Raw genomic sequence first — 24,813 nt, 5'->3', positions numbered from 1 at the left:
AAATTAACTCTCTGACCACACTGGACCATGTGGGGTAGTAAGTTTTACATAAGTGAAAAAAAAATACAGTAAGTGTAATGAAAGAAGAGTGCAGGGTACTAGAAGAATACACACCCGGAGGACCTCCCATGAGGAGGTAAAATTTGCGCCAATAGCTGCAGGATGAGAAGGTGCTAATAGTGTGAGGAGGACCAGGCTCAGTCCTGGGCACACGTGAAGGCCCTGAGGTGATCGTGACCATGGCCTTCAAGGGGAGAATTGGGACCTACTGACACAAAGGTCAGCTGTGGCCGGGTTGCAGAAGACTTCACTTTAGGACAGAGACACAAGGAAACACAGCCTATTAATAATGCAGTGAAGAGACTATGACAACTGAACATCAGACAGTAGAGCTATGAATCAAGAGCAAAACAATATAAAAATGTCCACAGTGGCAAAATCAAGAGGGCATTAGCTATTCTTTGATAGTTGGAGAAGCAAGAGAAGAGGAAAAGGCCTACATGCCTGGAGGTTCTAAGAATGGTAGACTTTTTTGAGATGGTGGAGCCACTTCAGAGAAATTAAGGCAAAAAAGAAGGAACCAGGGCTGGGCATGGTGGCTCAGGCCTATAATCCTAGCACTTTGGGAGGCCGAGGCAGGCAGATCACCTGAGGTCAGGAGTTCAAGACTAGCCTGGCCAATATGGTGAAACCTCATCTCTACTAAAAATTAGGTGGACGTGGTGGCATAAGCCTGTAATCCCAGCTACTCAGGGGGCTGACACAGGAGAATCGTTTGAATCCAGGAGGCAGAGGTTGCAGTGAGCCGAGATTGTGCCACTGCACTCCAGCCTGGGCAACAAGAACAAAATTCAGTCTCAAAAAAAGAACGAACGAACGAACGAGTAAAAGGGTTATCAATTTTCTTAATCTGATTAATTGATTACTAAGTGTCAGTTGTCAGGCTATCATTTAAAAGATCCACATGAATGTTATTTTTACCTCCATTTACACACAGAATGAAACTATCTCACCAGGGAACCATGACTCCTGATGGTAAGTCTTAAAACACAACCTAACCATTGCTCTCTTGGAGATTCATCCCAGAGAAATGTAAACTTTCATTCATATAAAAATCTGTGCACATCGTGTTTATAGGAGCTTTATTCATAATAGCCAAACAACAGAAACAGCCCAGATGTGCTTCAACTGGTAAATAATATACTGTGGTCCATCCACAGTATTAAATACTACTCAGCAATAAAAAGGAGCGAATTAATGATGTACCTAACAACTTGGGTCAACTGCCCCATAGCTATGCTGAGTGAAAAACACCAATCCCCAAAGATCATGTATTCTGATTCCATTTATGGAACATTTTGTAATGTTAAGATTTTAGAAATGGAGGACAAATTAGTGGTTGCCAGGGGTAGGAATGGAGGAAGATGAGGCAGAAGGGAGATGGGTTTGCTTACAAAAGGACATCACCACCACTCCTTGTGCTGGTGGAATTGTTTAGCATCTTCACTGCGGTGGGAGATACACAAGCCTACTCAGGTAACAAAATTGCACAGAACTAATTGTATATATTTGTACAATTGTACAGAAGACAATTGTACCATAGTTTTGTAAAATGTTAGCATTCTGGGAAATGGCGTAACATGTACTCAAGAGGATCTCCTTTTTTTCTTACTACTGCATGTGACTCTACAATGGTTTCCATTACAATTTCAATTTATAAAAGTAATTATAAGTTAACATTTACTAAGCACATATGTTACATACACTAGGAAGATATCATTCCATTATCTCATTAGTTCATACAAAATCAAGAATTTCATGTTTCAAAAAAAAAATGAAAAACTTCAGATACAAAGTAATTGTCCATAAATGCAATGAGTCTATCATAGATACAATCTTTAAACTCAATTTTTCTGACTCCAAATATGATGTTTTCACTTCTAAACATTGCTCAGACAAAAACTTTGATCCTAGGCCTGCATTATTTTGTGTATGCGATGGATGTGAACCTGGAGAAAGCAATCAGCAGAGCCCAGAGTGGAAAAGCTCAAGAGGCTTCCTAGAGTGCAGGGACAGAAGCCATCTCAGAAACTCTTGCTAGACTAGATGACGCTGTGCCACAACACTAATACAGTAACATATAACACAGGGGAGAGGAAAGGCACAACAGAAAAACAGAAATGAAATAAAACTCCATCCTGTTCGTAAGTTTAATAAATTGTTTCCACTGTCAATACAAGAGAAAGGAAAATATGCATGGATATTCCTGCAATGGGACCCTGCTAATTTCTCTCTCTACTACTAAAGTCTGTAAGAAGACAATTGGGAGTACAAAAGGTAAATGAATATTGAGAACAAGTAAAGGAAAAAGCATTCCTGAGGCCCTCAAAACAGGTCCCCTGAATAACAGTCACATCCTGTCTCCTGGGAAACAGCTACCATTGGCACTGCAGGAATCTGCAAGCTGCTCTGATACAATGGCTACTGCAGGGACAGCCGAGGGGTGGCTGCTGATGCCACCACTACCAGCCACACACGAGGACGGTTGCTGTGGTTAGGAAAATGTATTTTGAAAACCAAATGCAGAAATGTTCATCAGACCTTCCTTCATTCCACTTGCCATCCTCTCTTCCTTCTTCCCTCTTATTCATTCACGCATTCATTCATTCAATGAACTCAAGGCTCTACTGAGTGCCACCCCTCTGCCAGGCACTGTGATAAGCACTTAGAATACATCATGGATAGAAGAGCGGAAGAAATCTTTCCTCATCAAAACTAACTTTCATATTGAAATTTTATTTTGCTTTATTAACTACAATGGCTGAAGCTTCTAGTAAACATGGAATTATCCTTATTCTTTGAAGGGAATGCATTACCTTTTAGAACACATGTGACATGCTCATGTGGATCGACTTTTAATTTGATATGTATGTATAAATTTAATCCATAATATTTTGTTTAAACCTATACAGGGCCATACCCCTACCAAAGCAAAAGACAGTGCAAAAAAAAAAAAAAAAAGGCAGAGACGATCTGAGACCTGGAAGAGCCATCTAGACTTCTCCAGATCTGTTTTTCATCCACCATGTCAAAGAATGGATGACTCTCAGAAGTTTTACGCTAAGAAATTCTGAGTCTTTTAGTCCAAATATTTATAAAATATCTACCACATGCTTTGGAGTATCTAAGCAATGCAGACAGTTTTATAAAATGTAAGCTTTAGTTAAGGAAAAAACAAGAAACATGAATGATGAAAGAATAGAACAAGACAGCAATGGCCAAATTACAGATTCAAAAAACACAGCTCATAGCAATGGGATCCTTCCCTGCCACAGAATCATGCCTCTTCCTCCCTAAACAAGCCAGGAAACCTGTGACACAACTTATGGATTTCCCAGCAACTATCTGCCTTCATCCCTATGGACTAGAGGCAAAGACAGTGTCAGAAACAAGCCAATGTGCCCCAGATTTCCCAGCAAGATGACTTGTCAGCAAGGCCAAAAGAATTAAAGACAAGCTTCTATTTGCAATTTTATTTGCTCCCCTCAGTCTTCCAACTAGAATATCAAGAGGCAAAGAAGGACAGCATCTGATTACAAATACGTTTCCTGCCCCCTCTGAGTTTAATTAGAAACTTTAAAAAGTAAACTTCTCAAACTTGGCAGGTTCAAGCACTGACTTAAAGCTAATTGCAGAGTCAAGAAGAGAAAAACATTCTTTGTTGATCCGTGTATGTGTGCATGCCTATCCATACATACATACAAAATTAATACGTAATATATAAATAAAAGTCTCTGTCATACATTTAAATTGTGTCACAAGTTTGAAGCAATAACTTCTATGTTTATTAAAACCATTTTCTAGTTCTTTCTTAGAAACTTGTTAAGGGACTTATGAGTACAAGTTTTATTAGCTGCTTCATCAAGTTTACAACTTAGTATACAACTGTTTCAATACATACTACAATTAGATAGTAGGCATGAGCTGTACTGGAGAGTTTCCTATTGTGAAATAAATATGACTAAACAAAGCTATCTGAATTTAGACGCTATACAATAGTCTGAGATTACCTATTTTAAACACCCAACCATTAAGAGATTTCCCTTTGGTTTTTTTTCTAACAAACAAGAGGATTAAAACATGCAGCTCAGGCCGAGTGCAGTGGCCTGTAATCCCAGCAGTTTGGGAGGCCGAGGCGGGTGGATCACAAGGTCAAGGGATCGAGACCATCCTGGCCAACATAGTGAAACTCCATCTCTACTAAAAATACAAAAATTAGCTGGGTGTGGTGGCGTACGCCTGTAGTCCCAGCTACTCGGGAGGCTGAGGCAAGAGAATCACTTGAACCCAGAAGGCGGAAGTTGCAGTGAGCCAAGATCATGCCACTGCACTCCAGTCTGGCAACAGAGTGAGACTCCATATCAAAACAACAAACAAACAAACATGCAGCTCAAAAGATGAGGGTCATCTTAAATACGTTTCTTATAAAGAGATTTTGGAATTCTTTTCAAGGTTCCATTGTTGTGAACTCTGGATATCCGGCAAATTTTTCATTATGTATACCTTTCTAGCCAGTGCCCTTATAAGGTGTCAAAAGCAAAATTAATCTTTTTTTGTCAAATAAGGAACTACTCTCAGGTATTGCTCTAGTGAACTATACCAAGTGTGTGCAGAACCCAGTGGGAATCGCAGGAATGTTTGAAAATGCCAGTATCCAGGTCGAAAAAGATTGAGGTCAGAGGAAACAGTAACATGAGAATACCAACAGTATCATTGGAAAAGGAAAAAAGAAACGTGTAAGAAATTGATCTGGGAATGTGTCATGTTCATTTTTATGAAACAGAACAAAATATATTTAAAATATTCTATATCAGAAGGTTCAAATTTCTTATGGAGCCATGTACCAAGTTTTTCTTCAAAAAGAATAATTTAGTAATTTAAAAAAACCTATTTATTTGTATACTTCCATGTCCCAGGTATCCTTTGCATACATTATCTAATTTTCCCCCGTCAATTATGTGAGGTGGGTCACATTAGCTCCCTTTCAGGGATAAGTAAGCCGACTTAGAAAGGTTGGGTAATTTTTCCGAGTCCACACAAGTAGTTACAGGATTGGGTCTATTCCTAGATCTATTTTGCTTCCAAGTCTGGACTATTTTCATGTTGCCAAACTGCCTAACTAGCAAGTATGAGAGACTATATGTATATAGAATACATATACATACATACATATGTATATATACACACACATCTCTTTTCATGTATAGATACCCAGGTTCTAAAATTTTTACATCCAGATTTATAAGAAATATAGCAATTGGGAAGAGTGATATGGCACAGTTTTGACAACACGAAGTTTAATAAAAGAGCTGGCAAACTACAGCCCATGGCCAAATCTGTCCCACCACCTGTTTTTATATTGCCCACAAGCTAAAGATGGTTTTTATAGTTTTCATGGGTAGGAGAAAACAGAAAGAAGACTATTTTGTGATACATGAGAATTATATGAAATTCAGATTTCAATGTCCATGAATAAAGTTTTATTGGAACGAAGCCACGTTTATTCATTTACATGTTGGCTATGGCTGCTTTCATACAACAGCAACAGAGTTGAGTAGCTGCCACAGAGAGCGTTTGGCCTGTAAAGCCTGAAATATTTACTATCCAGCCTCCTGTTTTTAGAGAAAACTTTCCTGCTTGGCTCACCAATGCACCATCATTACTCTGGTTAACAAAAAAGCCCATGTCAAAAGCAATACTTTATCACAGCTAAATACAATATGCCTTGTGCTCCACGGGTGAGCCTCACATTCCAGCAATCAGAAGACCCTATCCCTGGCTTGCCTTGTTTTCAATTATATTACGTGTGTGGTTTTCTAAATACCCACTTAAGTTTGTAGTATCATTATCAAATGTTTAAAATACATACTTGCAATATACCAAAACAAAGCCAGAAAAATTAATTACTTCATAGGCCTCAAAATATCAGAAAAATTAAAAATAAAATAAAATAAAACCTAACTCATTTAGAAGTCAAAAATCTTCTATAAAGACACTGAACTACTGAGAATTAGTAACACTTCAATGTTAAAACCTACCCTAAGATCTCATTTTATACCCTCTTCTTTGGTGTTAGCTAAATTTGGACTAAATGGTTTTTGTTTGTTGTGTTTACTGAAACAAACATTTTTAGGAAAAATGTTTTTGCCCTTTAGCCCAATGTAAATTGTGATTATTTTAAAAGCTGTGGGTCTGAATCACAGAGTCATGTTATTATGAAATAATTTTGTCACAACACAGAACTTAGTTTTGTATCACTTTTTTTGGACTTGGCTTGACAGAAAATACAGTCAATCCTCATTATTCAAGGCTCGTATCTGTGAATTTGCCTACTTCCTAAAATTTATTTGTAACCTCCAAAAATCAATACTTGCAAAGCTTTCATGGTATCTGCGGACATGCACAGAGCAGCAAAAAATGTGAGTTGCTCAACACACATGTTCCCAGCTGACGTCAGGCAGGGCAACGTTCTGTCTTGTTTCAGCTCTGATACCATAAAAGAGTATCCTTACGGGGGTCTAGTTAGTGCCATGCTTTTCCATTTTTGTGCTTCTTGTGGGTGATGTTGCTTTTTAAAATGAACCCAAGTACAGTGCTTCCGGGCTGTCTAGTGCTCCTGAGAGTGCAAGGAGGCGAAGACAAGCCTTAAGGAAAAAATACCTGTTAGAGGCACTCCAGTCAGCATGAGTCACAGTGCTATGGGCCTTCGCCATAGGTTCAAAGTTAATGAATCAACAACATAAATACGGCATCTTTCAACAGAAACACATATAAAATGAGGTGATGTATTGATCAGTAAACAAAAACATTACAAAAATAGTGTGACCAAAGGCTCATAGGAACCTAACCCCGTATTTCCTATAGAAGTAGCTCCGTATTCACGAATTCAGTGCTCTCTGTGATTTTACAGAACACAACTGCTGCAAATAACTGAGAATCAACTCTATTCACGTGATGTGGTTCACTCTGAGTCTCCATTTCAAAGCACTGTTTTGCTGGTAACTTCCAGATATTTGCAGCCCTGGGATGTAAGAAAATGTACAATAGAGAGAACCAACATTCATTCAATCTCAACTAATAACATTTCAGGAGACAAGATGTTGTATCCCTATAGCCTTTGGAGACTGTGGGAAAAGCCATTTGCTTTTAGAGAGGAAACAACTGGTTAACCAATTATTTAAACTGACTATTGCTCTCATTTGCTCATGAAAATCCATCCTGGATGCTGGTCTCTGAGAGGTTTGACATCAGGCTATCCTTCAGATGTCTGCCAAACAAGAGAGATGGGGAAGCAGTTTAACACCACAGCCTCCCTGATCCTCCCTGCTTCAGTGAAGAGCAAAATTAGCTTTCCATGCTGCCACTTTTCCTTGCTATGTGTAAGCAAAGAAAGGGGATTTGCTTACCAACACAGATACTCACCCAGGAAAATGTGCTGGTGGAAGTCATTAGTCAGTTCCCTAGAACAAAGGGGATTAAACGTTGGTCCTCCCACACATTACCTAGTCTATCCTTCTGGTTTTGATTTAAATGAAATGCAAAGGTGGGTCACACCCATTTACAAAAACTTTATCTTGTTTGTGTCAAATGAGTTACATAAAAATAGAACAAATAAAGTTTCTGTAATATTAAAGAGTCCAGGCAAAACCACAAAACATGTCACATTAACAATCATGAGCAAAATATTCAAGCATTTGTATTTGTATTGACATGTTATCAGAAAATAAAATAAAAATCTACTTTGGGAAAGGTAAAGGCACTCAAAAAACAGCCAAATTTGCAATGGAGCTAATTATTAGTGCTTGCAATGTTATCTTTAAATGTCTTCACCTGTTTTTCCTACCAATAACACAATCCTCCTCACTTTTGTTTTCTCCTTCCCTTTAGAGAAAAGTATGATATAATCATAGGTCATACACTCATTCAACAGGCCATGCACAGAAATTAAGAGAGAGGAAAAAAACATGGCTTAAAAGTCATAAAGAACAGGACTGATATGTATATAGCAGCAGACCATGCAGAGATTAAGATGGTAAACAATAGAAGTACTTATCCTTTAACATTACATAAGAAGTACAAGTTAAGAATGAAATTTAGAGATGTGGCAAGTTTTAAAAAATAATCAAAAATAAGATCTTTGAGGATGAAAAAAAAATCATGCAAATTGTTCTACTTCCTAAATACCGTTCTAAGTCAATATTAAACTGACAACCTACTGTGTCCCCAGTGGTTTCTTGAAACATATTGTCTTTTTTAAGCACAAAATGCAACTGGGGCACCTACTAGACTAGCTTTCCTGCTTGAGACAGTGATATTTCACTGCCACAGCAAATTCCCCACATCCTCTGGAGGCATGAAGCAATTCAATTGTCTTGCACTTGGAATAAGGGCCATAGCCAAGGAATTTATGGAGTCAAAGTATGTTCTATTTTTCAACTGGCACATATCAGTATTTCCCAAGTGTACTTCAGGGAACACTAGACTCAAGAAATACCCTGCAAAGCCCAAAGTCTGGCCCCAGCTGTGCACCCACACTCACCACTCACCATGTGTCCTTCCTAGAGATTCAAAACCACTCCTAGCCTCCGAAATGGCCGGCAGAATGGCAGCAGTGTTTAACCCAGTGCTTCTTTCCACTTGGTCAACTAAGCCTCCTAACATTCCCTGGATTTGTGGAACACAATCTATAAAGGCTCACCGGCCAGGTGCAGTGGCTCACACCTGTAATCCCAGCACTTTGGGAGGCCGAGGTGGTTGGATCACGAGCTCAGGAAACCGAGACCATCCTGACTAACACGGTGAAACCCTGTCTCTATTAAAAATACAAAAAATTAGCCGGGCGTGGTGGCGGGCACCTGTAGTCCCAGCTACTCAGGAGGCTGAGGCAGGAGAATAGCGTGAACCCGGGAGGCGAAGGTTGCAGTGAGCCGAGATCGAGCCACTGCACTCCAGCCTGGGCGACAGAGCGAGACTCTGTCTCAAAAAAAAAAAAAAAGAAAAGACTCACCAATTCAACTCTAAAACACTGTCTCTAGGCAGCAAATGTAAGCGGGCCTGTTGTCACTTAGCTGTGGCTTTACATGGCTTTGTAGTAAAATCAGTGGGCTGAAGGCAAATACAGCAAAGAAACAGGCACACAGCTAGCTGTGCAGGGGAATAAAGTTCGCAGCAAAATGTGAAAAGATAAGTCAGATCAAGTCATCCCTATTCCCTCAACTCCTCATTTCCCAGAGAGACGTCAGACTAACAAGGGTGAATCTTGGTTCAGTACCCCTCTCCCCAGTACAAGCTCCTTTGAGTCCTTGCTGCACAAAGAACTTCTAGCAGGGCCCAGCTGAATCCACTCCTAATCTTCTCCCAGGACCCTTCAGTATATCTAAGGCATTTGTTTTAACAAGGAGGCTCTCGTGAACCAGCGAGGCTCTCGTGAACCAGCAAAGCTCTCATATTTGATGACTTTATCCTCCCACTCCCTGTAGTCCCTGCCCACCCTCCCCAGCCCCACTTCTTTATGGAGAGCCATGGGGGAGGGAGATTTTCAGCCACCTTTGCATTGTTTCTCTTTTTAAAGCAACCATTTATACGAAAGATCACTGCCTCCCTGGCCTCTGACTGGGCTCAGAATCACTGTCTTCTGAAAGCAGAGAGGAAGGCTGAAATTCTGGGTGGAAGCTGAGGCTTCTGGGGTGCATGCATGATTAGAATATGAAGAAATCAGTGGCTGGCTCCTTTGCCTCAGGGTGTAGGGGTGGGAAACAGGAGGTGGGGGTGCAGAATCAAAGCAGAGTTCTTTTTTTCTAATCAGCACAATAAAGCAAGACGGTGAATGCATGAGAAAAATATTATTCTTCAAATGACAAAAAAATCAATGTCTAAATCAAAGGAGGCAGGTGCCCTGAGGATGGCAGGTACTTGCCCTTCCCCACTGCTTCCCAACCACGGGAGGGCAGGTCCACACAAAGGCAATTAGGAAAAACATTAATTAAGGAATTAAATATGTGTTAATCACCAAATACTTCGCAATTTATGTTTTAAGGAACAGTAATTAACCTGCAATTAGCTGTATTCCATGCAGGTTACCATTGCAATGTGTACCTGTAGCATACTATTCTACCATAAATAGTAAAAACTACATAAAATGACTACTGTGGCAAGAACACTTTTCTCTGCTAAGAAACTTTTCAAAACTCTATAAATGTCTAGCAATGTTAATATTAAAGCTAGAGGAAAAAACTGTGAAAGTAAGAGATGCCCAAAAAGACCTATTATGTTTATCAAAAGTACGCAGGACACTTGTGTCTAGATTGACTGAAAACTTCCCTTAGTCCAACAATTGGCGAAGTTCAGATGCTGATCAAGATGAAAATTAACTCAGTACTTTGTAGCCAAAGCAAAGTAAGAAATGGACGTTCTGGAAGAAGGCCCAGGAGGTCATGGGAAATAGCCAACTAAAGAGCCCAACACAGCGGTCCCTGAATGCAACCCAGGGCACCTGGCCCTTGAGATGCAATCAAACAACCCCAACACAGAGGTCCCTGAATGCAACCCAAGGCACCTGGTCCTTGAGATGTGGTCAAGTCCAGGGAAGGGAGAATTCCATGGACCCTCATAAAACCTCACCTTGCAGTTCTGTATGAGAGCAGTTCTGAAATGTTCTGACGAAAGGGAACTTGGTTCACTCTGTCTCATGCAGTGTTTCACAAAAGGATTTGTTCCTGGAACACTTTTTCATTTAACACCTTTTGACATTCCACTGAACACATTTAAGAAGCGCCTTAGCAGGGAGAAAGCACTCAACTACTAACTGGTTCCCTTTTTACCATCTTCCACAAATCTTAATCTTAACAGTGGCTCAACAAACTGCCACCACTTCTTAAGAGGCTAGCGTATCCCCAATGTGCTTTTCCTTTCATCTTCAGCCCCTAATTACCCCTAATTACTACCTCCCACCCTGCTGTAATTAGGAAAGTGAGGCTCATAAAGTTTAAATCAGTTGCCCAAGCTTCTGAGTAAGCAGGGGTGATATCCAAATCCCATTCTTCGTAACACAAAGTGTATGTTCTTTTACTGTCTTCTGATGCTGCCCATGTGCAAACAATTTATAATATGAAAGTCCTTTAAAAGAATTCATTAATCAATTTTCACTCATATCAAAACTACTTACTAGTGTGAAATTTGCTTACAGAAATAAAGTACTATATGAAGTATTTTAACACATAAATATTTCAAGTATACATGAACCTTATATTAATATTTTGGAATTCTAGAATATATCCTGCAGCATACGTAATAAATTGTAGAGGTGCTGTCTAGAGGAAGCTGACTTCCTGTACCCTGAGAGAGGGTTTCTCAAAGGTGTCACCTCCTTTAGATGCCCATATCCTATTATCTTGTCTTCAGCTTTCAGGCCTAGAAACAGCCTGAGAATGTATCACTTGGATATTGACTTTTATGCACCATGTTCACATAAGAAAATGTTACACACATGCATCCATGCACACACAATACTGGGAAAAAATATATACATATATATATATATATAGACAGAGTCTTGCTCTGTCCCCCAGGCTGGAGTGCAGTGGCGCAATCTTGGCTCACTGCAAGCTCCGCCTGCCAGGTTCAAGCCATTCTCCTGTCTCAGCCTCCTAAGTAGCTGGGATTCCAGGTGCCCCCAACCATGGCCGTCTAATTTTTTGTATTTTTTAGTAGAGATGGGGTTTCACCGTGTTAGCCAGGATGGTCTCCATCTCCTGACCTCGTGATCTGCCTGCCTTGGCCTCCCAAAGAGATGGGATTACAGGCATGAGCCACCGCGCCTGGCCTGGAAAATATATTTTTTATATTTTGGAATCAGAAATATAATAGTCAAAAACCAGAGTCACATCTTCAGGCCAATACAGAATTCCTTATAAAGAAATCTATATGGGAAATTATATCAAAAGCAGACAGGCTCTTGCATGACTTGAATTTCTAAGAGCATCAGACTACAACAGGCATCTCCTCGGTACAGGTGTGCAGGCCCCATGGGCTGGGGACTGGATCTGCAGCCCAAGGAAGTCCCTCCCCTGGTTCAACTTCACAACTTGTTTTTTGTTGGTTTGTTTTTTGTCCAGGCTTTTCTTCTGACCATCTCTAATTAGGCTGACACCTTACTCAGGCCAGGGGTGAAAACTGGATTTGGTACGTGTCTTCCTTTTACCTTATATCTGTGAATATGGCCTGTCCTTCTTATCCCAACGGGGAAACCTCCTTCAGGTCTTACGTAGTGATTTTAAGGCCTGCAGTTCAGTGTTTGGGAAGTTTCCTGCTGACATCTCTCTTGCTGCATCTACAATGTGCCATTTATCTAATAGTTTACATTGCTATTAGGGTAATGATTTCAATTTGTTTACTGCCCAGCAGATAAAGGGGAAATAATAAGGAAGTGCTACCTTAACTCTGTCTTTAAGAATTCCAAGGCTGATGCTTGGTGGGAGTGCTCAGGAAATAAACAAACAGGTGGGTTTTCAGTAGATCTACACCCTTCACAGGTATTCATCAGGAGTTGGTAGTAGTCCACCTGCATAAGGATGGCCAGTGTTAACAATATTTTTGCTCTGATCTTCTTCTTCCCTATTTTTGTTTCCTCAAACAGGTTTTTGGGAGAGTGGAGATTTAAAATCAGGATGTGGGTTTTTAAATTATATACTTAATTCTTAGAACAAGTAGAATGGGAAAGGAGTGACTGAAAAATCTAAGATTCAAAATAGTCCTGTTGAAACTATAAGGCCAGACGATTGTTTTGGAGCTTTCTGTAGGTACCTAGCCATCTAGTTGTTAAACGTTTTCATGGATATTTGAAAAGAAGACCATGTACTTGTAAGAACTGTTCTTTTCTCAAGTTTCTGCCTTATGCTTTGACCTGAATTGCATTATTATTGTTTATGCGAAGAAAAAAAAGGAAAGCGCAAGCTTTTCCTGTAGATTGTATTTCCATTTTAAAATAAAAACAATTTTCCCAACAAAAATAAAAATAAAAATAAAAGCTTAGCAACACTGTATTAAAGAATCTCTACAAATCCATCTTTAAATTCAAAGTATGAAGCTATTCCTAATGAATCTATCAGTGCTATGAACTGAATGTTCATGCTGAAACCCTAGTCCCAAATGTGGTGATATGAGGAGGTGGGCCTTGAGGAGGTGATGGGGTCAGGAGAGGGGAGCCCTCATGATGGGAGGAGACCTTCATAAGAAAAGGCGTGAGAGCTCTTGCTTCCCTGACCTCCCGCCAACCCTGTGAGGACACAGAAAGAAGATGATCATCTGTAAACCAGGAAGAGAGCTTTCACCAGAATCTGACAATGGTGGCACCCTGATCTTAGAATTCTCAAACTCTCGAAATGTGAGAAATATTGTCTGTTGTTTAAGCCATACAGTCCTGTGGTATTTTGTGACTGCAGCACAGCAGACTAAGATATCAATGAAGCAATACATTCAAAAGTGAATCAAAAAGCTATGAGAATAAACTTCTAACTTAATTTGGCAAATCATTTACCTTTCAGTAAAGCGTGAGAGATCACAGTGAAAAGTGAGAGGGGTCTAAAAACGTTAGGAGCAGAAGTTCACAATTGGGAAGGCGAAATATTTTATCCAAAGGTGCTCAAGAAAATAAGAATTCACTGAAAACGACAATGGCCTGAAATACATAGGACCATCTGACTCTCAATGTAGTCTGATAGTTCCTTTGTAAAGTCTCCTCTTCCAAGACTGTTCATAAACCACATCATTCCTTTAATGCAGCTGACTGAGCTAGGGGTATAAAAGACAAAACAGAAATTCCACATCTGACTGCAGCCAAGGCCATGCTAAACCAGCACACTGTGGCTCTGGAGGCTGTGATGGTCTCAAGACAGCCCATTCTAGAAGTTTTGTTTGGACACTGCTAAGCCCCAAGAGAAGAAGCTCAGGGAAAAGATGAGCAGGACGTACCTTCTGATCTCAACCAGGAGTGTGGTCCACTGGCCCAAAAAAAAAAAAAAAAGTTTACCTGTTATCCCACTAGCTAGAGAGATTCTCCTTTCTTTTTTCCTTATTATTATTTTTTTTTTGAGACAATCTTGAGACAACCACAGCAGACAACCGGAGACTGAGGAAGAACCTAGAATAGGTCCCAGAGGGGCAGTGGGAACACTCCAGATCCCTGTCTTCCCTACTTTGGGAAAGGTTCTTCTAAAAGAAGGTCTTTAATCACATTCAGCTTCTCAGCCTAGGCCACCATACAAAAACCTCTGGAGGCCTAGCTTGGCCAAAGCCACTTCTACTGGTGGCCTTTTGTTGTTATTGTTGAGACAAGGTCTCGTTCTGTCTCCTAGGCTGGAGTGCAGTGGCACAATCTCAGCTCACTGCAACCTCTGCCTCCCTGGTTCAAGGGATTCTTGTGCCTCAGTCTCCCAAGTGGCTGGGACCACAGGCACGCACCACCACGCCCGGCTAATTTTTGTATTTTTAGTAGAGATGCGGTTTCACCATGTTGACCAGGCTGGTCCTGAACTCCTGACCTCAAGCAATCCACCTGCCTACCTGCCTCAGCCTCCCAAAGTGCTAGGACTAAACGCATGAGCCACTGCGCCCGGTCACCCACTTGTTTTTTAACCCTATGAAACACATTTCCTAAGTTTTGTCCCAGAGGCCATATGCTTTGAACTACCGATTGGTCACTAGTACATTTATATAAAAATAATGTGTTTTATTAAATAGGATATTTTCCTTCTGGAGGAAAAACAAATTTTTACTTTTTGTTTTATAAATAACAGCAGTACATGTACGTTGGGGAAAACTGAGAATGTAACAGACGAAAAAAAAAAAAAGTTTTTTCTTGAGACAAGGTCTCACTCTGTTACCCAGCTGGAGTATAGTGGCACGACCACGGTTGACTGAAGCCTCGACCTCCCAGGCTCAAGAGATCTTCCAGCTTCAGCATCCTGAGTAGCTGCGACTACAGGTGCACGCCACCACGTCCTGCTAATTTTTTTTTTTTTTTTTGTAGACACTGGATCTTGCCATGTTGCCCAGGCTGGTGTTAAACTCCTGGACTCAGGTGATCCTCCCACTTCGACCTCCCAAAGTGCTGGGATTATAGGCTTGAGCCACTATGCGCAGCCGAGATACCACACCACTTTCTTATGTATTTATTTCAAGATATATTTCAGTCTTTATTAGATTTTTTAAATTTAAAAATAGAATTTAATGTATTGCTTCATACCTGTTTAATCCATTTAACAACATAACCTTAAATGCATCATTAAATTTTCTTCCATAACATTATTCTTAATGGCTGCAAAATAAATTTTTGTATTGAGATAGCATAAATTAACAAATCCTCTATTGTTGGAAAAATAATGTTTCTGATTTTTCTTTACTCTAAATAAGCTGCTATGAATATCCCAGTAGTTAATTATTTGCAATCACTCTTCATTACTTCTTTAGGATAAATTCCTACTAGTGGATTGCTAGATTTAAGCATATCTAATTTTTTTAACAATTTTAAAACTTATTGCCAAAGTACATACTCTAAAAAGATCTTAACAATGTACACATGCACTAACAGAGTTTTCCCTATCATTCATTTCCATTAAAAAAGAACACATTTACTTGTCACTCATTAAATCCTAGAAATGGTTGTAGGTGTATGCCTACAAAGATAAATTAAGCAAGAAGTTTACAGCCCATTTATTCATCAATCCAGGGGGAGAGAAATTGGGGTTGATGGATCTTAACTCATAAACACCGAACCTGCAGAATGGATTACCGGATGCTGTCCGTGCCCATTTTGAAGACAAGCAGCCCTGGAAAGCCCTAGCTTTCTCTTCCCTATGTCTAACCAAGCACCTCAATTAAACATGAAAAATGATCTTAGATGCATGTTCCAGCTGGCTCCTGTCTGAGCCGAAGGAATTAAAGAAAGAGAAAAGCAAAATATTGCAATCCTCTTTATTCCTCCTCGTAGTCGGCAATTAATTGAGTTTTCTCAATACTGTTAGTTTTAAAAGATGCTGTGGACAAAAAAGAAAAAGCTCTCCAAATGCCCACTGTCACTAATTCCCCACTTTGATCCTAAGTTAGGATGCTCTTGTGTCACAGGCATCCCCAACTGAAGGGCAGACAGGACGTGACGTCAGAACTGGTTTGGTACCACTTCTGAACTGCCCATGGGCCTCCGCCTTTCAGTTCCTTTAAACAGGAACTCAAAGCAGTTACTGCGGGTCTCCACAGAGCCCCCAAAATAACAGGACAGGCCTTGTGGCAGTGCCTCTGTGACAAGGACTCCATTTACAATCTGTTATTTTCTCCCTGTTGCTTACGTGGGTAGAAGCAAGGACCTGCCCCTCACTGGCTCATCTCCACAGGGCTCATCTCTTATGACTCATTTACTCCTGAAACCCATCTGCAGAGGGCATCTTCTTTTAGACTCAGGTGCTATGCCTTTCTGGGTCACATATGGCCTACTTAATACAGAAACGAAAATATCCAGCTAGGTACAATGGCTCATGCCTGTAATTCTAGCACTTTGGGAGGCCGGGGTGGCAGGATCACTGAAGATCAGGAGTTTGAGACCAGCCTGGGCAACACAGCAAGGTCCTGTCTCTACAAAAAAAAATTTTTTTTAATTAGCCCAACATGGTGGCATATGTCTGTACTTCCAGCTACTTGGGAGGCTGAGACGGGAGAATCACTTGAGCCCAGGACTTTGAGGCTGGAGTGAATTGTTATCACAACACTGTACTCCAGCCTGGGTGATGGAGCGAGTCCCAGTCAGAAAAATAAAAAAAGAAAAGAAAATATATTTGCAAACCCCATAGACAGCACTTCTTGCCCTGCTATAAGTGACTTTTATTTTCTTAAAACAATACATGCCAGGCATAAACAAATTTTGAATTGTATTTTTTACTAATTTGACAAAGCCTCAAGACACTCCTTATCAAATAGTATAGGATTTTCTTACACTGTTATAAAAATTTATTTATTTATTTATTTAAATTGCAGATTCAGGAGGAACAAGCACCTCAATTAAACATGAAAAATGATCTTAGATGCATGTTCCAGCTGGCTCCTGTCTGAGCCAAAGGAATTAAAGAAAGAGAAAAGCAAAATATTGCAATCCTCTTTATTCCCCCTCATAGTTGGCAATTAATTGAGTATTCTCAATACTGTTATTTTTTACCCAGGTTTGTTACCTGGGTAAATTGCATGACTCTGAGGTTTGGAGGTATGATTAATCCTGTCACCCAGGTCGTGAGCACAGTATCCCAAAGTTAGTTTTTCCACCCTTGCTCCCCTCCCCCTTTTTGTATTCTCTAGTGTCTACTGCTCCCATCTTTATGTCCATGTGCACCCAATGCTTAGCTCCTACTTATAAGTAAAAGCATGCAGCATTTGGTTTTCTGTTTTTGCATTAATTTGCTTGGGATAATGGCTTCCAGTTGCTGCTAAAGACATGATTTCATTCTTTTTTATGGCTGCACAGTATTCCATGGTGTGTATGTACCAGTCCACCACTGATGGACACCTAGGTGGATTCCATGTCTGTGCTATCGTGAATTGTGCTGTGATAAACATTCTACCAAAAAACACCTGAACTCATGTAATTTATTTCCCTTTGGGTGTATACCCAGTAATGGGATTGCTGGGTGGAACAGTAAGTCTCTATTCAGCTCTTTGAGAAGTATCCAAGCTGGTTTACAAAGGGGCTGAACTAATTCACAATCCCACCAACAGTGTAGGATGAGAGTTCCCCTTTCTCCACAACCTTGCCAACAAAAATACACCAACTTTTTCTGATTATAATGATATAACAATAATTTATATTTTTAGAAATTAGAGGATGCTTCAAAATAGGTAATAAAAAGAAAGCACATACCTGATAAAAGTTAGGCCAGAAAGTACTAATGGCCAGTTCGGCCCTGTTCCATGTACGTGTTGGGTCTCCAGATATATTCCAGATAGGACTCCCCAGTGGCCCGTTATTGACCTTCACGTAGACATTGAGTAACCCCGGAGGAGAATTACTCTTGCTGGACACAAAATAGTGAAAATCGATGCAGTGGGTGTCATTTTCTTTAAGTTGGGGTAAGAGCAGGTGGGCTCTCTGCCCCTCAGGTCTCCCAGAGGCATTCACCAGCATGAAAGAACCTGCAAAAACAAAATCAAGGAGAGTCACACCCTGAAACACTACTTTCTGGTTATTTCTGAAAACCCACCATCATTTACATGGGTTGGCCCTGCAATTCCATGTCTTACTGAAACTGCCATTTATTTCATTCCTATTTCATTTATCACCTCCTCCTCTTCCTGTCATCCCCCTATGTGTTCTCAAGAGCGCACATAATATTAATGGAAAATTCCCTGGATGTTACTGTAATTTGACTTCTAAATAACAGAAATGTAGCAAAACGTTTGTAGACTCGCCTTAAATTCTAGCAGTCAGGAGTCACAGGTGATTAATTAAATTAAAAATTGAAATTCCTTATGTAAAATGCATGTCCTCATTCACACCAACCGTGTTTCACGTGCTCAATAGCCACATGTGACAAGTAGCTACCACACTGGGCAGCACAGATACAGAGCATCCCCACCTAGCAGAAAGTTCTACTGAACAGCACTGTCCCATCATGTTAGCATTACTCAGTAATCACTTTGTATAACCCAGAGAAAAACAAAAGATTAGGTGGTCTGTGAATCTTAGGGTCATGATACTGGCCCCATCATGTTCCCTGCTGTCAATGTAATTCAGCACCAGTACCCACCTCCATCGCTGGAACAACTGACTTCTCCTTGACAGTGGAGGTGTTCTCACAACAAGGTGATGACTTAGGCAATCACTGCCCCACCTGGAGGACAATCATTCTAAGAAGTCTTACGAGCTCTTTGGATCTTGACGCAATGGCCCTAACCTACCTGGGAGTGCTGAGGAGCTTCCAGATGGATTCAAGCTTTCCAGATACCAAGCACTTGAGCCTTCCCCATAGGAATTTTATATTTCACAGAGTAAAAGATAAAAGCAAAATGTTCAAACATAAAAGGGGAAATAGGTTTTCATAGGTCTGATTCAGCACAGAGGAAAAAATGTATTGAAATTCTAAGGAGGAAGTACACCTGAACTTGGAGTATAAAAATGAAAAAAATAAAAATACTACACAGATGGGTACCCTCATTGTGAATCATAATGTTCAAGGTGTGTATACATGTTAATATGTGTTTATTGTCTACCCACACATATCAGGAAACACACACATACACAGTACTAGAAAATGTATGGAATTTCTGTCTTGTTTACATGCTGTGATTGCCTAAACAGCAAAACAGGAAGACCACCCTTTTATAGTAATTCCCAAAGAATTCCTGTAAGTATCAAATGGAAAACACAGATGTAGATATCCTTCACAGATTAAGAGGTTGTTGTTAAAGGATCTATATTATCATATGCTTTCTTATGGTTGCTACCTTTACAGCTATGAGGTGAGCCAGGTTTACCACCATTTATGACAAACAGGAACGGGGTCACAGAGAGATTAGAAGCAGTTTATCTACGTTTTAGGATGAGTTAGTGGCAAAACCAGAACTTTGAGCTTCTGAGTTTCCAGCCCATTACTCATTCTGCCACACTCCAGTAACCTCAAGTTTCTTCATGTGCTCTTTGAACATATATGAAACAAACACCCTTTCAAAGCAGTGAAGGGAAATTATAGTAGCTATTTTGAAACAGAGCAATTTTTCAAGCAATGAATGTTATGCACCTAGAAATACAAAAGCCAAGTCACAAGCGAACCTGTCTATGAAATATAACTTACCTATGAAATACATTTCAGCATTAAGGAAGAACTTTAACTGTGATTTAAGAAAGAGTTGGGGCAGAGAAAGAACAAGTGGCAAGAGAGTATCATTGAAATAATTCAGGTTAGTTATCGCTTACAAATGTAAAAAATCTTCAAAACATGCAGGGTTGATGAACCCCATCACAAATCCAGAGTAGGACGTTGGTGTATATGAGTTACAGATAGTTTTTTTCTGCTCTTAGTACAATAAAAGCTGATTTATGTCAGATTCTATCACTGGGGGCTCTGTTATCTACAACAGTTACCACAAATATTGTTATTAGTGGCGCTGAGGCATGACATGTTCTTGAGGTCACGTCTGAATGAACAAAACCTTGAGTGTGACCATATTGCCAAGAAGATTGTTTCTCTCATTGTTCCCATCACTTAAGCTTGGGCAACCAGGGTGGAAAGCATGGCAATATACACAGGATGGCAAAATAAGTGTTGCCCACATCCTGTGAAGCACTCAGAGGAGTCTCCTTTCACATATTTACATAAACTGGGTACCTTTCTACCATTACTGTTTAGGAAATCACCCAGTTTTCCAAAACTGTTATTTTTCTAGCTACACAGCCTGCCTCCAATGTTTAATCCACTGTGCTCCATTCCAGCATGAAATGCTCTTACACTCTTGTGTCTAAAGTACACAATAATTTTTATGTTGAGATCCAGGTGAAATTCAGGTATAATCTAAGTTACTCAAGTGATCCTAGCTTTTAAAGTCCTTTCTCTTCCTTTTTTCCCTGTTTGACTTAGAATAGTCTATTTTGCTTTGAGGCATGCTTCTGTAATGCAAATTAGCTCACATAGGATTACTAGATGGGGAGTGACATCCCTATTACACACAAGTCCTTTTGGTTTATGTGCAATTTTTTGCAGGACATTAACATTGTGAAGTGATCAGGGGCAACTGTTCTCTCAAATAAAGGGAAAGCTTTATCAGTGCATGATGTCTTTTAAACAAAGCTAAACATCCCACAGAAGTGTCTTTCCTCAATGCAAGGAGTGGCAAGAAGGGGCTTTGGTGGTTTCATGTCCCTTTCCACTCACTCCTAAGCTGTCTCCAAAACTGTAAGAACGAGTGCAGAACTGTGCAGCCTCTGCGCCCTACCTCTGTGTTTCAAAAGGACAAAAAAGGAAAGGACTGATGAAGAAGACAAATCTCAGATCATAGTTTTAAGTTGACAGCAAGTAGTCTCTATTAGAAGAGAATGTTAGAAGAGAATGACTTCAAGGACTTCTATGGAGAGTGGGAAGAAGTGGAGGCCTTGGGTTCAGGGTCTGAGGTTCAGGGCCGAGGATGGGCTCACGGGGTCTGTGCCAGAGTGGAGTTCAGAGAGCCAGCACTTTTATTAGCTTTGTCACTGTTTTTGTTCACTCGCCAGCTACAAAGCTGCATAGATTTGGAAGGGTCAGCCCCAACCCCGTTCTTCTCACAAGATCTGCTATTTTCCCTCTCTCTTTTTTTTAGAGACGGAGTTTTGCTCTTGTCGCCCAGGCTGGAGTGCAACGGCGCAATCTCGGCTCACTGCAACCTCCGTCTCCTGGGTTCAAGCGATTTTCCTGCCTCAGCCTGCCGAGTAGCTGGGATTATAGGTGCCTGCCACCATGCCTGGCTAATTTTTTATATTTTTAGTAGAGACTGGGTTTCACCATGTTGGTCAGGCTGGTCTTGAACTACTGACCTCAGGTAATCCATCCACCTTGGCCTCCCAAAGTGCTAGGATTACAGGCATGAGCCACTACACCCAGCCCTAGATCTGCTATTTTCAGCCTGTGATTTTGTGAAATTCATGAGAGGCTTCTCAAGTGCAGGGGCAGGACTTTGGTGAAAATGCAGACTCTACGAACACTCTTCCTCTGGGAGAGGTTCAGGTCCTCGGGAGGCAATTCTATCTCGACTGCCCCCATGGCTAGTCTCTCCCAAATGATCTGGAAATCAATTGAGCAGCACACAGATTTCAACACTCATGATCTTTTAGAGGAAAAGTCTCTGCCGAGCACCTTCCCCTGAGGTACACTCCTCTGCAAGATTCCCTTTTTCCCTTCCTCTACAGTCTCCCAACTGGTGTATCTATGCAGCCTGATAATTAACCACGAATGCATACAAGGTAAGTGGGACAAAGCCCGCCACAAAGCATAAGCCCAGCAAATGCTCCTGACTTTCATTATGATGACTTTAGCTCCTCGAACCTACTAAATGTATGGCTTTTTAAAATTATGTGGCTTTTTTTTGGAGACAGGGTCTCACTCTGTCCCCCAGGTTGGAGTGCAGTGGGAGGATCACGGCTCATAGCAGCCTCGACCTCCTGGGCTCAAGTGATCCTCCCCTTTCAGCCTCCCGAGTAGCTGGGATCACAGGTATGCATCACCACACCCGGGTACTTTTTTAAAATTTTTTATTTTGTAGAGAGGGAGTCTTACTATGTTGCCCAGGCTGGTCTCTAACTCTACGATTAAAGCAATCTTCCTGCCTCACCCTCCCAAATGTGAGGATTACAGGTGTGAGCCACTGTGCCCAGCTGGAATTCTTTACCATTTATTTCTATCTCCCCCTGTTCACCTCACAACTCTCCTGGTCCTACTATAATTCACCTAAGTGTAAATTTTTAAGTTTCCTTTCTTTAAGAGAGAAGAACATTAGTACTGAGATAACACAAAACCTTCAACTCAATTAATCTTGCCCTTGTGTTTTTGGGGAAAGGTTATCTTTATTTCAGTGTGTGGCCATCAGGACTTAACTCAGAGCTTTAAAGTACATAAAGGTGACGTTTCTGTCCACACTCGTGTTTCCTGACAGTGGTGTTTCCTGACAGTGGTGTACTATTATGTGCCAATGAGTTTACAGAAGCAAATGTGAAAGTCTAGCAACCTGCAGTCAAGTTACAATGGGCAGCAGGGAGGGAAGTGTTGCTTCTTTGTTTGTTTTTATCACCTATCCGCTATGAAGGTATAAAGTCAACTCACCAACCAATGTTTAGAGAATTACAGAATTCAAAGCATTTATATTCAATTTTAGACTATTAAGTCTGTTTTTTAAGCTATCCCTATATGGCTGAATGTTTAATTTTCACCTTCTGCTTAAATGCTTTGACTGAGGAAATGCATTTTCAAAGAGTAATTGGGTCTCCCTCTGTAGTTACTTACTTACTTCAATTCTTTCCTCCTACAAAAAGCATTCCAACTGGGTAAATTTTTTAAGAATCATAATCCAAATTAGCATAGAAATTCTGTTTGTGTTCAGATAACAAAACACCCTTAAGTCACTAGTATATAAGTAGAAAATATATCATTGCAAGCAAATGAAATGAGCTCTGCATGACGGAGTCAGCTTCAAAAAGGGACAGCCTTTAGATGCAGACTTAGAAGCTTCTTAAGAATAATTATTTTGGTTTCCCCAAAAAGGAAAACTCTTTGATAAGAACATGCAATGTTCACATTCTCAAATCTCTGGGTGAATTAAATTTAGCTAATCACATCCATTGGCAAATGCTTTTGATTAAACTATCTTCCATCATTGTTTGTGACAGCAGTAATAACTACACAGAATTAGTTATTCCTTTCTAACCCATCATCAAAATTTGCATTGGTGTGTTTGGGGCTCTAGATTTGTCAAGGCTGAGAAAACTACATGAATTGTCTTCCAAGTATATTTGAGAAACTTTGCAAACAACAAAAAACAGAATATTTTCCATTATCCAGCAGGAAGGAAGAGCTACATGTATTCTTCAATACTTTAGCTTACAGAGAAGCAGCATTTTATGAACTTTATTATAAAATCCACTTTTTAAAGTTCTTAATTTTAGCAAAAGCCACAGATTATTGGTCTTTGCCTCCCTTGGGCTGTTTTGCCTTTTTCTTGTATGACCATGCCTTTAAATTTGTGGATTTAGAATACAAGAGGCAAACAAAATGTTAACGAGTTCCCTCACTGCAGGCATATCTCCTGACTCTCTTTTATGGGGTTATTCGTGCTTCATCTGACCTATTCGGATACAACCGGTTAGAACAGTTCAGTTCACTAGAGCAGCACTTCTCAAACAATCTATATTGAAAAATCAGTTGTTTTTTTTTTAAAGTCCAGTGCATCTCAGACCAATTTATATAAAACACAATAAACAGGAATTGCTAGAAAAATGAAATTGTTTAGACACACAACATGGTAGCCCCAGATTTGTTATTATTCAAAGAAATAAAATTACTCTGTCAAATTCCTATAAAAATTTTCTAAAGACTTGCTCTCAGTTTCTGTATTGAACTGACCAGGGACTAGAAACAATGCGTGGGCCAGCTCTGATCTGCCGACCACACTGAGTAGCACAGGCTTAAAGTTATAGCAAAGAGAAAAGCAGTATAGCATCCTTGGTACCCAAATATACATTTTCCCTCAACAGTAGATGAGGAAATTTGAAAGAAAAGAATGAAAAAAACATCTGGTTTCTTAACCCAAGGGTAAGTTATAAAAGCCAAGCCCTTTGAATATGAAAGAACGTTGCAGAAGAAAATGAAGAGGGAAAGCGGGAAGCAAGTGGACACACATAGCCATGGTGAATGGAAAGGTTGTACCCAGGCTCTGAATACAGAAAAGACCTGGCTTCAAGGAAAGGAGAAAACAAGGGGTGCCAGCAGGCCACGGCACATAGAATCACCACGTACATCTGCACATCTTAAGGAGAAGGGGAGAGGGTATGGGAGCAAAATGGGCCACCGGTGCCTAAGCCAGGTCCTCCATGAACTTTATCTAATTAAATCCTCACAACAATGAAGGTCTGAAGAAAGAGAGCAGGGTGAACCCACCAGAGGACCAGTGAAAGCATCAGGTAAGGCCAAGGGGAATGCAAACTTTTTATCTTCAAACTCCAAAGGCAATACTCCTAAGACTAATAGTTTTCAAACAGTT

At 40.3% G+C, this 24,813-nt stretch overlaps 1 protein-coding gene across 2 annotated transcripts in view; it reads right to left on the bottom strand.

Moving 5' to 3' along the window:
* Window positions 1-24,813, bottom strand: part of PTPRM (protein tyrosine phosphatase, receptor type, M) — a 704,023-nt gene that overhangs the window by 528,675 nt on the left and 150,535 nt on the right. For both annotated transcript variants that reach the window (XM_011994359.1, XM_011994360.1), the window contains exon 3: window positions 17,957-18,228. In XM_011994359.1, the coding sequence (XP_011849749.1) occupies window positions 17,957-18,228 (272 nt within the window). The remainder of the gene's footprint in view (window positions 1-17,956; window positions 18,229-24,813) is intronic.

Source organism: Mandrillus leucophaeus, unplaced genomic scaffold, assembly GCF_000951045.1.
Source record: "Mandrillus leucophaeus isolate KB7577 unplaced genomic scaffold, Mleu.le_1.0 Scaffold453, whole genome shotgun sequence".
Taxonomy (NCBI): domain Eukaryota; kingdom Metazoa; phylum Chordata; class Mammalia; order Primates; family Cercopithecidae; genus Mandrillus; species Mandrillus leucophaeus.
The sequence above is the reverse complement of the archived record's forward strand: the minus strand, read 5'-3'. Positions and strand labels throughout refer to the sequence as shown.